This window comes from Rhipicephalus sanguineus, chromosome 7, assembly GCF_013339695.2.
Source record: "Rhipicephalus sanguineus isolate Rsan-2018 chromosome 7, BIME_Rsan_1.4, whole genome shotgun sequence".
NCBI classification, from domain to species: Eukaryota; Metazoa; Arthropoda; class Arachnida; order Ixodida; family Ixodidae; genus Rhipicephalus; species Rhipicephalus sanguineus.
This window is the reverse complement of record NC_051182.1, coordinates 130261692-130273819: the sequence shown is the minus strand read 5'-3', so window position 1 is coordinate 130273819 and position 12128 is coordinate 130261692. Positions and strand designations below refer to the sequence as shown.

General features: G+C 45.3%; 1 protein-coding gene across 1 annotated transcript; it reads right to left on the bottom strand.

Annotated features, from left to right (window-relative positions):
• Positions 1 to 361: 361 nt before the first annotated feature.
• LOC119399932 (2-oxoglutarate and iron-dependent oxygenase domain-containing protein 3) lies at positions 362 to 11375 on the bottom strand. Its single transcript, XM_037666827.2, has 7 exons — positions 10740 to 11375; positions 8820 to 8895; positions 7973 to 8080; positions 7094 to 7150; positions 5830 to 5983; positions 4030 to 4156; positions 362 to 2577 (listed from the first exon to the last, which is right to left on the bottom strand). The coding sequence occupies exons 1-7, from the start codon at positions 11020 to 11022 to the stop codon at positions 2429 to 2431; spliced, it is 954 nt and encodes a 317-aa protein (XP_037522755.1). The 5' UTR covers positions 11023 to 11375; the 3' UTR covers positions 362 to 2428.
• Positions 11376 to 12128: the final 753 nt, after the last annotated feature.

The following is a 12128-nucleotide window of genomic DNA, read 5'->3' as shown; positions in this document are numbered from 1 at the left end:
CACACACACACAAACTTACAAACAGCTCCAAAAATGGATAACTATGTCCATCTAGCAGAAAACACATCAAGCAAACAGCAAACATTAGATAATGAGCTGCCATCTGTGAGACATTGTGAAAAACATGTCTCCACTACAGCAGAGTCTATATGGTTCCGCCGTTCTAGCACAGGGAAGCCGCGTGCGTACGTGTATGTCTGTGTGCGTTAACAACGCACATTAATTAAGTATGCACTTAGTGGTTGAAGTGCGCACTAGGGGCCGGATTTCGCTATCGCATTCAACTCTTAAAGACGAAGCGTAAGGGTCCCCCAATTTTTGTTTTTAGTGTGTTTAACTTGCCCAGAGATTAAAGCTGGCACCAAGTAGAACAACGTGTTTTATTAACAATGAAATGTATGTACATTCAAACAACCAGAGGTGCACTTCATTACATTGGTCGAAAAAAATACTTTGAAAAAACAATTTGTTCCTTAGCGCTTAACACAACAACCGGGCAGGCAAAATGCATAGGTAGGAGAGGTGAGAGCTGTTTTGTCAAGACCCGTACGGGAGTCGCTCAAAAGCGCAGTAAATACTGAACAGGCGTAAAACGTGGCAGAATGTTTATCAAAAACAATAATGCAAAACCGTAATTGTTAAAGGGACAGCAAAAAAAGAAAGACGTCGCAGGTTTATGTATGCCAATCTGAGCAACTGATATACTTCAAAATCGGTGAAGCTATTGGAGAATGTTCAGACCCTTTGGAAGCATTGTAGTGGTCTGTTCACTGGCTGCTCTTAGCAACAACTTTTACACAGTGTGCATACGGTGCAGCTAGACAAACTTGTAGCCCTCCATTGTGAAGTCGGTGAAATGAGATGCAAGAAACAAAAATCACTCATTACTGGCTAAACAAAAGGAGCGAATAAATTGTTTTCTATTCAGATAAGGTATACACCAGGCAACCTTTATTTTACACTGACTGATAATCATCTTTCAAGGTAGAAATTGGGAAGTATATAACTTCTTTTAACGTTTTATAACAAGCAGTGGCTGTGGAACTTGCCTAACAGCTTTGCTGTAAAAAAAGGAATGTTAAGCTGCATTCAAGAAATTATGCTACTGCAGTAGCAAAGCCGTTGTTACCGCAGAGGAACTTTTACCTCGCTAGGCAATTGCAATACCGAAAAATGACCAGAGCTGCTCCCCTGAAGTCGCCGCACACCAACCTGTGGGGATGCTGTGGATCTTGAGATCGTCTTCTAGCGTTCATTCACAAGTTAATCTAGTAAAGAAAGACTACATTACATCATAAAAGAAGTCGTAGATTACCGGGGCAAAAATTTCCTGCGTCAAAGGCAATACAAGATGATGCTCTGAAATAGGTTACACTCCACTGATGTGCTGGTACCGACGCTTCGGCACAAAATAAAATAGTGGTAAATTTGGGCTCTCATCCTTCTGTCTGCCATATGTATAAAGGCAGATTTTAAGGAATGTACACCTAAGCTAGTCAAGTTTTCCTTTTAGCGTTCCTTGGTCTACCAAAGATCAGCAAAAATGTGGATGGCAGTGATTTCAGTAACGATATTACTCATTATGAATGATGATGCTGTATTGCATCTTATGCGGGATAGATTCGAAAGTGTGATGTTTTCATGATTATGTGCAGATTGTGCGCATCGTGAAAAAAATTTGCACGACTATGTGCAAATCTTTTTCACGATTACGTGCATCTGTATCTTATTGCCCAAAAGGTGGCGTTTTTCATAATTATGTGCGAATCTATTGTCTCTTGCCACCAAGCGGGTTCTTGGTATACCAGTGTACTTTTTAATCAACATGGATAATGTGAAGTCTCATTACATACGAAATACCTTCTCATTATGACACCCTTTATCACTCGAGGTAATGTCATTGTCGCGTTTTATGCACAAGAATCTATGGTCACTGGTCGTGAAAGCTTCTTTTTCTTTTTTAAAAATAAAAGCTTCCACTTCTGTTAATTCATGCACGCATCAAGAACTCGCATATCACACCTGTAACACGGCATGAAATCGCTATGGAGGACATCGTCGTCTAATCTCGCGCACGAAAAACAGCTTTGAAGACAGGAAAACTGACTTTGCGCTTTTAGCACTTGTTTCATTTCTGCTTTCACAATTAGTATAACTAAAGCAAACATGGGCATAAATTTGTTTATAGGGCAATTATTGAAAGATTTTCAAATCCTTACTGACAACGTTACTGCCCCTGTGCACGTCGAAAGTGCCTTAGTCGTTGAACTCGGCATTTCGTGAACACGAAACTCGTACCACTTCCATTTTTGTTATACGTGCATAGAAGTGCAAGATTGCATAGAACAACTTGTACGTCGCATTCATTAACAGCCTTCCAGCACCTCAGTCTTCGTAGACCACATCGCTATTCGTGACAAGTTGCAGCTCAGACGGCCGGTCGAGGCCTGCCGGGGTCACGGATGGCCTTTGAAGGATCGCAGGAGAAAGACACAGTCAGCGCGTACCGGATGCCCTTGTCCACTTTCTCGACGAAATGCGGGTTCTCCGAGCCGGATGTGAATGCCAGGACGCGACCTGCGGATCACATCGTATGCATGAGACATGGACTGTCTTATCCAGATAACACGTTTTTATGAAAGGGATAATTTACAACCACACGCTTGTAGCATGAAGCTGCAAGAAAAATCCATACGGATTTCTCAGGAAGGAAAACTTCTAGTCGAAGGAAAATTCGTCCTGGTCTGAGCATTGAACACGGGAGCAACACCTTTCCGGCGCGGACGCTCTACCAAATTGTTCCACAGAACTCGTTTGCAAGACACGTTTTTGAATTATGCTGCCTGTCTTTAAAAGTGTTTTAGCTTGTCTGTATGGAGTGGCGGTTTATGCACCAGCTTATGTACACATGAAAGAATTCCTCATTTACGGTGTAGTGTCCAGATGTTATACCCCATAGGCAAAATTATTAGCTATATAACGTATAAGCGAGGAGGAAAAAAAAATTAAGCGTACTGCAGCAAAACATGGAAAAGCACAAATACGTTTAGCCACACATAGTTCTGTAGTACCGTAGCCAAATGCTTACTACAATGCTGAATGAAAGAAGGGCGGAATTTCGAGGGCTCGCTTCTTAGTTTGACTAAATCTTAATGAAAACCAGCAGATAATGAAGCCAATGAAGGTATGGGAGGCGTCAATTGTACTGTTTTAAGTGTATTGTAATAATAATATCTGGGGTTTAACGTCCCAAAACCACGATATGATTATGAGAGACGCCGTAGTGGAGGGCTCCGGAAATTTTGACCACCTGGGGTTCTTTAACGTGCACCTAAATCTAAGTACACGGGCCTCAAACATTTTCGCCTCCATCGAAAATGCAGCCGCCGCGGCCGGGATTCGATCCCGCGACCTTCGGGTCAGTAGTCGAACGCCGTAACCACTAGACCACCGTGGCGGGGCAAGTGTATTTTAGTAATTGTGACAGATGTGAATCACAATTACTACACAATAATAATGAGAACCGTCTGTTAGTTCTCATTATTATTGTGTATAACAAAGAAAACGAGCCCTTGAAATTAACACTTCTTTCCTACAATTACTACAATACACTTAAAACAGCGAAATTAATGCCCCCCATACCTTCCTTGGCTTCATTAACTGCTGGTTTTCATTACTAAATTGCTGTAAGACAAGCCGATTAATTAAGGTAGGCACCTGTACTAGAGACAGCAATAATGTTCTGTAGCAGCAGCACCAAGATGCAGCAACAAGTAAATGACTTGGCAACAGTAGCCACGAAAATATTTGAATATTTCAGTGAGGACATATTACAGCATAATGCAGGGACGTTCATTCAACATTATGCATTGTAAAGTGATGCAAAAAACCACAGTGGCTCAGTGACTGCTGCAGCATTCTGCTGGGGTGCACAAGGTTGCGGGTTTGACTCCTTCTCTCCCTGGCTTTGGCAAACGAGTGCCAAAGAGACGCAGCGCAGCAAAGACAGAGGTGGTCACGGCCGCCCACCTTTCTTTGGTTCCACTGTAGCATTCCCCCGGGTGCCGTCCACAAAAACCAGGCGGCCTCCACCGAAATCGGCATTGTAGTCAGTCAGATAGAGCAGCGAAGTATAGTGGAACGAGCCGTACTGCTCCTGCAAGACAAAGCATGCTAGGAGTTTGTACATGCAGCGCTCGGAACGAGGAACTGTAACAGCAGCCAAGAGAGGCATTTTTTAAATGGATGCTAGAGATGTATACAAAGATGGCACAGCAGTAAAATGATAGAACGGCTGCCTCCGACGATGGTGGTACTGGTTTCTGTTCCCAGTCCCTTCAGGTGCCCGCTTCTTTTAGAGCGATAGCTCTACTCCTCCCAGTGCAAACCCAGAAAACGACTTTGTGCATGCATTTGACCTTGAAGCTCGGCCAAGATCAACTTCCTCTCCGGCCATGTGTCGTCATAGCAACGGACATGTGCAGTGTCGGTTTGTTCTCTCCTGCACACCCCTCTCCGTCGGCCGGCGAGAGATGCTAGCCGGTGGGAACACGTGCCTCAAGACCTCAGCTTTTGTCACGTGACTCCTGCACTGGCAATATGAATAGAAACGTGGACAGCATGTCGTGCGGGAGTGCCGATGCGTGGGACATCGTCATGGAGTGAATTCCGCGGTAATTGCGGCTGTCAATCGACAAGCTTGGTTTAACAGGGTTCCACCAGGGCATTTTTTTTTTGTAAAAAGAAGCGAGGTGCCGTGACGTGGCACTCGGTGGTGCATGAGTACTCGTACTTCGAAAAAAGTGACTGCTCCTTTCCACTCTCCTCTGTCTTTTCCTCCTTCCCTCCTGCAATCCTGCGCTGTGCTCCTTTATTGGTTTCAGAAATAAGGGCATTTGCTAACCTCAAACCGCTATCACGAGCTCTACAAAAAATGTTCCATGAAGAATAGCACTGGAGAGCAATAGGCTGGCTCTCAAAGATCATGAAAGACAAGATGTTAGCCTCTAAACTACAGTTTGTCTGATCAGTGGCAAGCTGTGGAAAGGTTTGAGATTGGGCTAGTTGGTAAGTGATCTTCAACAAACAGTGCAGGAGCGGACAAAGAAAGGAACCAAGACAAGCGCTGACATCCAACTGAGGATTTATTGAAAAACGCACATACGTATATACATGTTTGCATACTATATCACGTGAGCGCATGCAAACAGTCGCGTAACAAGCGTCGACAAGTTAAGTAGAAAAATCTTATCGGACTTGACACACTTTTTATTGCTTTCTTCTTGTGCTTTTGCATATCGTGTATTTTGTTACGTCTGATAAGATTTTTCTACTTAACTTGTTGACGCTTGTTAATCGACTATTTGCGTGCGCTCGCGTGATGTAGTATGCCAACATATATATATGTGCATTTTTCAATAAATCCTCAGTTAGAAGTCGGCGCTTGTCTTTGTTCCTTTCTTTGTCCGTTGTCAGCTCCTCCGCTGTTTGTTGAAAACTGTGGAAAGGAACCAGTGACAGTCTAGAAACCTGATTCCAATAGGGCTTAATCTTAATTGCATTAGACCCGTTTCATAATCCACAAGTGCGCTTCCCCGTGCTGCATATTCATCCAACTAATGTTGGCACCTGTCACGCTTCAAGTGGAGATGAGGTCCTCATTGCATATGCTGGGGCTTATCTATTATGCGTGTTTATATCGTGAGAGCTGAGTCTACATTTTCCAAATCATAGTGCAAGCAAACTGCGCTTGAACACGCTGCTTGCAGAAGCGAGTAACGTTAGTTATATTAGCTCCTGCTGTAATGAAAGTTTGCTTAAAAAACTGACCTTGTCGACATGTACGTGCCAGTACTCGTCATGGACGGTGACAGCAGGCCGCACCGTCATTTCTGAGAAGAATGTCGGGTGTGTCAGGTGCAGGGTGTCGGGCCTGATGCCGAACTGAAAGCCAATCAGGCTTCGAATCTTGTCTTTGACCTGCCTGAAAGGTGTGCGGAAACGAAATTAAAAATTGGTCGGCAGTAAATGCTTGGCCACATACAGAAGGCAGAATTGTGAACACTTCAAGTCCCCAAATTTTCAAGTTTCAGTTTCAGGCGTTGCATGTTAAGCCATGCGAAGTGCACTTCAAGGTAGCAGCACTTTAGCACATTAGTATAGGGGTACTGACACAAAAATTTTCAGTGGTCATTTTTTTGCGTCAAATGAAAGGTCGTGTCCTCAAGCACCTAGAAAATGTACTGATAAGTATGGGTGCACCCTGAAAAATTAATTACAACAAGTTCTTAAAACTTCGTTTCGGCTACTGCTGTACCCTGACGTCGTGGCACGGTATGAGCTTCTCGTCACATGCTTGCACAAGATACCGTGTTTCCACGGCCACTCTGCTCCATGGCTTCGTTGGTGACGCACAAGCGGCCATTTTGTATGTCTGTGGTACCTGACATCATCACAACTAACCATACTGGCGTTTCAAGTCACAAAGTCACAAGAATTGACACTGTACCTGACGTCACACTAGTGTCAATGTCAGTAGCTGCACCATGCAAAAATTGCCTTTAGTGTCAAAGTACAATACCTTATAAGCATTTCCTGAGCTTCACACTTGCTCAGAGCCGTCTGTATACAGATTTGTATGGCGGAGTAATTAGCTTCATAAACTGGTGTCAGTACCTCTTTAAGCGTGGTAGCATCACGATCGAACAGTGTAGCAGTCTGGCAACACTGACAGGTGGAGTGAAGTGTGCCCAACGCGTGTGGGCCATGCACAGTTTCAATTTCGTACACTATGCGTCATTTCAGCCATAACCCAGGATAACTGCCTACGGGCGCTCGCTGGTGTTGTTCTTTTTTTCGTGCAAGTAAGAGAATTGCAGAACCATGCGACATTGACACACTCTCGGCACTGTTCGGTGCAAAGTGCACGGAGTGTCTGGAACGATGCACACGTTTAAGTTGCTCCAATACTGGACTGTCCAGTGTAATTGTTATTATGCACTGGTCATGCAGGCGCACTATGAGAGAAGGAAAAAAAAGTTGTTCGGATATTCGGTTTTTTACTAGTCAGGACGACGATCAGAGGTGAACTCACTTGTAGACTTTCAGGTCATTCTCGCTGAATAGCGTGGTGCCTTTCTGTTCAAGCAGTCTGCGGGAACGAAAAGCCACCATAAGTTATGTAAGAAAGTACATGTTGTTAACAATGGAATCACAAAGTTGAAAAGTGCTCTCCTTTGACAAAAATCTCTGCTGAGAAGGGGGCAGGCTACCTTAATAATCTTTCCCGCCTTCATAAGCTTCCCCGCAATCGTCTGCCGTACATATGCTACATCAATTTAGTACACTGCATGTTTCTGCAACTTAATCACCAACACAAAATAGAGACTGTTTGCTTGTAACAACCTGCTATTTAATTTCGCCACACGTTCGTGCACGTCTAAACCAGTGCACACCAGCCACATGCATATCCAAGAGCTTATGCTGGAATGTTATCACTCTTCCTTGTGCTTTTTGTTTCTTTTCTACATTCAAGCATTGACGCCCACCATCTTCGAATCAAATAAGTTCTCAGCTGACACCAACTGTGTTACCAATCACAAAGCATTTGTAGACTGCTGGACGTCCTTTTTTGAGTTTGAGTTTAAGTACACAAGGTTACGACACCCTGTACAGATGTGGTTATAGTTATAGAACTGAAAAAGTATTCAATCATCACTATGCTCGAACTGATCTTGGTGATCTTCTGACACATTGGCGTGCTACTGTAATATGTGCTACACATTCTGTTTTAGTGTGTTCAATGAGTTTGTTTTCTCGTTTACTAGTGTACGCTAGGAAGATGCGTTATCTCGTTCTTTTTCATTATTATGCCCTCCTAAGTAATGCCTGCAGTGATATCTGGGTGCATGAGTAATAATTTTTTAAAAATCTCCATCGAAACAGGAAAAACGGGAAAGGTCGAACTACTTGCTTGTAGACATTGACGAACTTTTTCCCCAGGGAGATTGATCCAGAATGCAGATCGAGAATGGAAGCCCCACCATCTGAGTGACTCAGCGCTAAGCCCCGCTTCGCCAGGCTGTAAAGACGAAAAAGGCATGAGCACGGCTTGCCACTTGCACAGAATTTCAAATACAGACGGGTGGTGCGCGCACGAGACTGCGGTATAAAACATATGATAATCCATGCATTAGCTTTTTGCAGACAGACAGCAGCAAACAGCACATTATTCACTTACTCATTTGGCCTAAGGTGTGAGCTGAATCTTAGGTGCACAATTATACACTCGTTAATAAAAACAGTAATTAACTGATTCAAGGACAAGGTTCACTATACCAAAAGTATGCTGGATTGCAGAGTACCTTAGTGCGCTGACGAGCAACTATCATAGGAGATGCCTTATGCTTGCACTATGGCCTGTCTACTCCTTGAGATCAAGGCAGGAATGTGAGATAACAAAAAGAGATTCAATTGTTACTGAAGAGATTCTATGACTGAAGTGAAGTTGAGCAAATGCAACCCCCCCCCCCCCAAACACAAACTTTTTTCTAAATTCCACAGCAAGAAACCAAAATGGCTTTGATTTCACAATTTCGAACCCAAATTACGAGGGGAAAGTGGCAAAGAATACACATGGTGCTGGAGGGACTGCTGGCATGGCGACGAAATCTAATGTTGCTGTGTAAAACTGCTACTTGCAAAATTACAATTACTAAGTGTGTACAATACCAACAGTTATACTAACACTGCAGAGTTGCAGAATGTGCAATGTGTGTCTACCTTTCAGTCATGAAACTTATAGTAGATGAATGTCTTACCTCAACAGTGCGTCCGTCTCATCACTGGTTACCACACTGTCCGAAACCACTCTTCCGCACTTCTGGGGAGCACAATCTGCATGATGGTGCAACAAAAACCAGTGTCATTGTTGTGCATCTATCGTGACAGCCACATATAACTTTTGGTAATTTCTGCATAGCTTCAATATTGTCCACTGTGAATGTCATAACTCTGCACGGCACAACAACTAGTTTGCTGGTAATGATTACCTCGTATGGCGATAAAACATGGCAGAGGAAAAAGAGGCACTTTGCAACCACCCCCGTGTAATCTTTACCCCCTCCCCTAAAACTTGTTTGGCATGCACAACGCTGATTATGAACGTATTGCTACTAAATACAAAGACTACAGCTTTCACTTGAACGTGGAGTGAAATTCTGCCCAATCCCCCCCCCCCCCTTTCTCCTTACTTCCCTTTTAAGGGAGGTATGTGGTTCGAATCCTGCGCCCTAATATGCATCGGTTTAAAAGGGTAACCCGTTGTCATAGGTTGGCAATCTCACTCGTGAGTCGACTCACTCAGACTCAGATCGGGCCGTGAGTATGAGTCTGAGTGAGTCCGGGTGAGTAATATTTTGGTGAGTTTGAGTCAGAGTGAGCCTGGTTGAGGAAAATTTTAGTGAGTCTGAGTCCGAGTGCGTCCAGTTGAGGAAAATATTGGTGAGTCTGAGTCCAAGTGAGCCTTAAGCCTAAAATATATTTCTTTAGTGAGTCCGAGTGAACTCCACCTTTTCTTGCCAACTTATGGCCCTATCTACTCATCTTCAGCATTGCTATCTGCCTTATATCGGCTTATGTGTATACTCAAGTCCATTCACACATATCTCAACACACTAGCATTCATGCGCCACCTCAATATCTGTTAATCAAGGGCGTGAGTTAGGAGAAGGGGTGACATGACCTCCCCCCGCAAACTCTTTCATGGGAAGTTCTTGATAACAATATCTCGTGTGATTTGTGTATTTCATAAAAATGTCCTCACTGGATTGATATATGATATATGATGATAACTCATATATGAAGGTACAAGATCAAAAGGCGTATCCATGGTCCCCAAAGTACTGAGGCACTATGGCGTATCGTGGAGTGCTGATTATGTGAGATATTAGCGTTAATGAGGATTGACACCATGATCAAAAAAGCTAATTTTACGCCAACGGACTCATGAGTCGACTCACTCAGACTCAGGTAAAGCCGTGAGTCTGAGTGAGTAATATGTTGGTGAGTTTGAGTCTGAGTGAGTCTGGCTGAGACAGTGGCGTAGCCAGGGGCAGGCACACCGGGCCCGTGCCCCCCCCCCTCCGAAATTTTTTTTGCCATGGCATACACAGCACAGAATGACACTCCACCACATCTGCCTGCCCTGCCCCCACTTCAGATCATGGAGGTGCCCCCCCCCCCCCCGAAAAGAAAATTTCTGCCTACGCCCCTGGGCTGAGAAAAAGTTTAGTGAGTCTGAGTCCGAGTGAGTCCGGTTGAGGAAAAGTTTGGCGAGCTTGAGTCCGAGTGAGCCCTCAGTGCAAAATATATTCAGTGAGTCTGAGTGAGCTCCAATTCTTTTTTTTTTTTTTTTTGCCCACCTATGCCCGTTGTACGACTGTGTATGTGGTGGTGTGGTAATCAACTCCGGCGTGTGCCAACGTCTACGGTGTTGCGAATCTCTAGGTCGTGAATACGGACGTGAATACTGTCGTAATTGCCTAACTCTTTCCGACTTAAGTAAATACTAGCCCGAACCGGTAATTTTAAAACTTTGCCCGGTCGCCAATGGATAGTACCCTACAGACAAATACGTCAGTGTACGTCAGTGAAACACATCTCACTACTGCGTTGGTGCGAGCACACCGTAGCTCTCCGACTTCGGAGACCAGAGATAACCTCGCGAAGAGAGCACACACCCTTGAAGAGGCGACGGTCGTTCACGTAGTCCCTGGAGCACTGCACCGTCTCCGACTTGATCGCGAGGACTTCGTCGCGGGAGGCGAACGTCCTGACGCTCTCGGACTTCCACCACGCCGGCACGTAGAGGGCGGCCAGCAATGCGACGGACACGCCGACGCGCACGAAGATTCTCCTAGCCGAAAACACGGGCGCTGGCGCAGGAGCGGCCCGCTGCGTACCGTCGGACGAAGCGGCTTCGGCCGCGGTCTTCCTGGTATCGCCACGTTTTCTCACCGCCATGGCTTCAAACAAACGAGCTCCGCTGTCGTCACACAGCGCGCACGGTGCGATAACGCCGCAGGCGCTCCTTCCCCTGATGTCACGTACGGATCATCGAAACGAATGCCAATTCAAGCACAGCTGTGGCGAGTTGAATGACGCCACTCAGTAGGTCTGGTCACATCACAGTCGTCACATGGAGGAGCGGTTCCCGGTCTGCGAGGTTAGCGATGGCTTCGCTCACTACGGTCCGGTGGAAAGCAGGAAAAGCGTGTCGCTTTCTTGTCACGACGATGATTGAGGAAAACCGTAAAACTATAAAACGGCTGGGGGGAAAAGCCGGCCGCAGTTTGTTCCGTGGGCGCGGTTTTTACGTCACAACGCACTGGTGGCGACCATCTTTAAAACCAAACAATAACCGAGCGTCAGAGTTGTCATAGCAACCAGCGCTTGTTTCTTGGATGCAAATTAGGTCATTTTAAGTTAACACCGCTTCGATATATTACATATAGTCGAATTTTGTTTTGGAATTTGATTTAAAGTCAAATAAGATACAATATATCGCGTCCACATTGCTGGAGAGTCACTGAGGTTTAAAAGAGCGCGCATTTCGAACAAAGATGGTGAGGATATATATTCAGGACAGCGTTTTCGATCACTGAGTTTCAAGAGTGAGGAGATTCTGCTAATGCCCACGCGTAGGGAGTCCATCTGACGGCCGTTATAAAGTGTTACAAACGAAATTGAGCTGAATTTGTGAACGAGCGAGCCACTCTAGCTTAGAGCTCCATGGCGCGCAAGCTGTCTGCGAGTGGAACGCGAAAATGCCGCAGGTTAGCTCAGAAAACCACACATTGACGACTGAATTTCGTATGTTTGTCTTAGATGCCTGATGAAATTAGCATTAGTTGGTATACTGCCTCCAGTATAGCTGCTTCCGGGAAAAAAGGTGTTAGGAGGTCACCGTCGGCGGGCGCAGGATTCTCACTTCAGGGGGGGGGGGGAGGGGGGGGGGGGGGGCGAATGTTCATCGCAGCGGCTCCTCCCCCCCCCCCTACTAAGTCAATGTATGAGCAGACTTTGCCCACCTCACCCCCCCCCCCCTCCCGCAGGCCTGTGGAGGTCTA

What these genes read in the sequence shown, in the direction of transcription:
- LOC119399932 (XM_037666827.2), bottom strand. Translation starts at nt 11,022, where the DNA reads ATGGCGGTGAGAAAACGTGGCGATACCAGGAAGACCGCGGCCGAAGCC. An exon ending in GAGACGGACGCACTGTTGAG is followed by an intron (nt 8,081 to 8,819) that starts GTAAGACATTCA and finishes TCGTCTTTACAG; the next exon opens with CCTGGCGAAGCGGGGCTTAG. An exon ending in GGCACGTACATGTCGACAAG is followed by an intron (nt 4,157 to 5,829) that starts GTCAGTTTTTTA and finishes TTTGTCTTGCAG; the next exon opens with GAGCAGTACGGCTCGTTCCA.